This window comes from Theobroma umbraticum, unplaced genomic scaffold (genome assembly GCF_002168275.2).
Source record: "Theobroma umbraticum cultivar Fairchild unplaced genomic scaffold, ASM216827v3 scaffold_2.0, whole genome shotgun sequence".
Lineage (NCBI taxonomy): Eukaryota > Viridiplantae > Streptophyta > Magnoliopsida > Malvales > Malvaceae > Theobroma > Theobroma umbraticum.
Window position 1 is genome coordinate 1,370,749 of NW_018397277.1, and position 3,331 is coordinate 1,374,079.

A 3,331-nucleotide genomic window follows, 5' to 3' on the forward strand; every position below is an offset into this window, starting at 1 on the left:
ATAAACTTTGTACATTAAAAATCGTTTAGGATATAGAGAAAATTAGTCAAAGTTTCAAGTCAAACAATTAGGATTTCATTTTTTCTTCAAATTTAGTGTCCGTTTAGCTTGACCTTTTCAGCTTATTTACCGTTTAAAAGCAAAAGTTATGCCAAACAGGGATTTTGAGAAACTCTTAAAAAAATATGTTTTTTTAAGAACAAAATTTAAAGAAAAGAGCTTAGGAAAAACTCGAAAGAGGAGCTTTTCTCTTTTCTTTATTTAAAAACAAGCTTCCTTTTCATGAGAATTTTATTTTTGTTTAAAAAATATTCTCGTCTAGTGAAAATAATTCCAACATTATCCATTTTCATTTTTATATGATTTACTATTAATTATAAATTTCATGTTCACTTTTTATATTTCTAAAAATTTGTTTCAAATAAATAAAAAAATAAAGTTAACTTTTTCCATTTTAAACAAAGGATTTTGTAATTAATAGAAAGTTATTTATTAAAAACTTTTTATGGTAATTTTAACCAAAATTAGAATTTATATAAGTTGTTTTACCAAACAGCTTATCTATTAAAAAAAACCTTATAAAAGTAAATTTAGTAAACAAATTCAATTTAGTTTTAAAAGATATTATTTTTCATAATAACTTTTAAGCTAAAAAAAGACACACCAAACAGGCTCTTGGTTATCACATAAAACTTAAAATTTTCAGATTTTATTAAGTATATATGAGCATCATATTACAAAAAATCAGACTATAAAAGCATGCTTTTCGACGGTTGCCATTAACATGCTATAAAAGCTTCAAAACTAAGATAATCATAAAACAGAGGCATAATCAATTATTTCTAGTATGTTGATCATGTTTTTCGAAGACAACAACAACATGAAAATGCTTGAGTGTGCTCTCAGACTAATGTAGGAAAATACGGATTAAAAAAACTTGCAAATGATCTTATTTTGATCAAACTTGTACTATTCTTTTACATTTTAAAGAATAAATGCATACTAACTCCAGAATTTTGACGGTAGATGGTTTACCAACTTATTGATCTCGAAGAAAGCTCCCATGAGAAACCACTATCAAAACGAAAACAGACCTCACTTTTCACACTGTAAGAATCTTAGTCTAGACAGAGAGTAGTTTTCAATTTTTTTTTTGGATAATTGTGATTGTACTTTTGGTGAAAAATCTCAAACCGATTTACAGATCCTCTTTTAATAAATAGTCTTTAATTACCATGACAAGGAAGAGGTATATCCTTTTATCTTTTAAAAATTTGGTAAGATGGGGTGGACTCCATATTTTGTAGGGTTTGGTGAGAAGTTAGGGGTAGATTCATGTCGTTATCAGTCCAGCTAATTAAATAGTATGCTAAATTTCTAACTCTGTTTCAAAGACGTGGCGCTTAGAAGTTCCCTACATGCTCGTGGGGTTTTGCAAAAGGAAGGGGCCAGTTTTGGCATGTGATTTGAATGTTGTAACTAATAAGCACAAACAAACTAACAATTTCTACGACTTGCTTTCTTGACTCTCTATATAAGAAGAGTTGAATTGAACATGTGGGGTTTTGAACATGACATGAATGATGGGTTACGCGGCTCATTCCCTTTCATGTTATAAAAACTCGTGACTTGTCCCCTAAGATAGCTTAAGGCTTATTTCGCCAGGCTTACTTGAAAGATTTCCAATCTTAAACGGAATCATAGTCCATTATTTTGACAGGTGAGAGAATTGAGAATTTATCCAATTCTAAGCAAGTGGTTGTGGTTTTACTGAATCAAAAGATACGCAATCGAATTGCTACAACATTGGAAAATAAAAAATAATTACTACTCATAAATTCAGGATGATATCATTATTTACAAAAGTGTCCCTCCATCCACTCCGCTACGTTTTTTCACATTTAAATTCAATCAAGTCTTATTAGTCTAAATGGAGGTGCTAAGTGAGTCACTGCATTGAGTCGTCAACGGACTCGTCCGAGACGATGACGGCGTTAGCATCCCACCAAGTATCCACGTCAGATTCCGTTAAATTGTTGTTCAATGGCGAGCTCACCTTCCTCATATCAGCCACCGTTAACTCCCCCGTGACGTCATCCCTGATGTAAACCTTCTCGACGCCTCCGGCATTGACCGCTGCGATTTTCTCCACAGACTTTTTCGGCCTCCATTCTGCTAGAATCGACGGTATTTGACAAGGAAGGCGCGTGTCCCACGCGCTGACAGCGACTCGTCGAGATGATGAATCAGCGCCAGCGGAAACGATAACCGCGGACGACGAGGGCGGTGCCGAAAACGCCTGGAAACCACTTTTCCCGCCAAAAAAGGACGTGAGTTTTGTTTCTTTGTTAACGTCGTACACGTGCAAAACGTCGTCCCTTTCATCGAGGCCCAAACCGAATCCTAACCCTAGGTTGTCCCATAGCTTGACCACGCTTTTTCCGCTTGTTAACTCCTCAGCCCAAGAAAACAAGTCCCCGATGCTGCTTCGCCGCTTTCGAAGGGTAAATTTACGGTTTTGCCACTGGTCGTCGATACAATGAGCAGAGCCTCTAACCCGAAAATTCTCATCAACTTGTCGCCAGCTCTGAGAAGTCGACGGCTCCTCGTATTCTCGCTCGTCTTCTGAAGATGAGCAGGAGCAATCCGTGTCAGTGTCGAAATCGGTGTCACGAAGAAGAGGTTGAGATGGTAAAGCATGGTCTTGCCGGAATCTGATGATCAAGATCTTGAGTCTATTGATTATGGTAGATAAGGACGCTGCCAGGGCAAGAATCAGAGCTCCCCATTTCCAAAAACTATAAGCTTCGTAGATTTTCCCAATCCCAGAATGGGCAAAAACTTGGGAAAGGAAAGATGGGTTGTTTAAAGAGTTTATGCCGGCTTCAAAATCACTTATTCTGTTGATAACCGGAATTTCCATGGCCTCTATCGAAACACTGCCTTATCTGAGATCCAAATCAATCTATATAGAAGAAAAAAAAATAAAAGATGTTGATTACGTAGAGTTTTAAGAATTTGGAAAGTATAGAAGAGATAAATGAGAGGTGAAATTGAACAAGTGGAGGTTTGGGAAGGTTGTTAGGGTGGGGTTTTAAAGGCGTAAATGGGGATTGGGGATTGAATTAAATAATAATAATGGTTTAATTTGACAGTAGTGACATGGCAGATAACTATAGGCCATATGGTAAGAGAATATTCGGGCCACGTCAGAAAAAGAGCCGGAGGCTTTTTCCGAACGAGCAACGGATTGGGATGGGATGCATGAGTCAGCAACACATAGGGCAGAACCGCTTTGAGTTGGCGACAATAAAAATAATGAAATCTTTTA

The 3,331-nt window shown here is 36.3% G+C and overlaps 1 protein-coding gene across 1 annotated transcript; it reads right to left on the reverse strand.

Moving 5' to 3' along the window:
• Positions 1-1,806: 1,806 nt before the first annotated feature.
• On the reverse strand, positions 1,807-3,117 carry LOC110427628 (uncharacterized). Its single transcript, XM_021443164.2, has one exon. It carries the CDS (start codon positions 2,921-2,923, stop codon positions 1,949-1,951), a length of 975 nt encoding a protein of 324 aa, XP_021298839.1. The 5' UTR covers positions 2,924-3,117; the 3' UTR covers positions 1,807-1,948.
• Between the last annotated feature and the right edge of the window lie 214 nt (positions 3,118-3,331).

Coding starts and splice junctions, on each gene's coding strand:
- LOC110427628 (XM_021443164.2), bottom strand. CDS start 2,923: ATGGAAATTCCGGTTATCAACAGAATAAGTGATTTTGAAGCCGGCATA.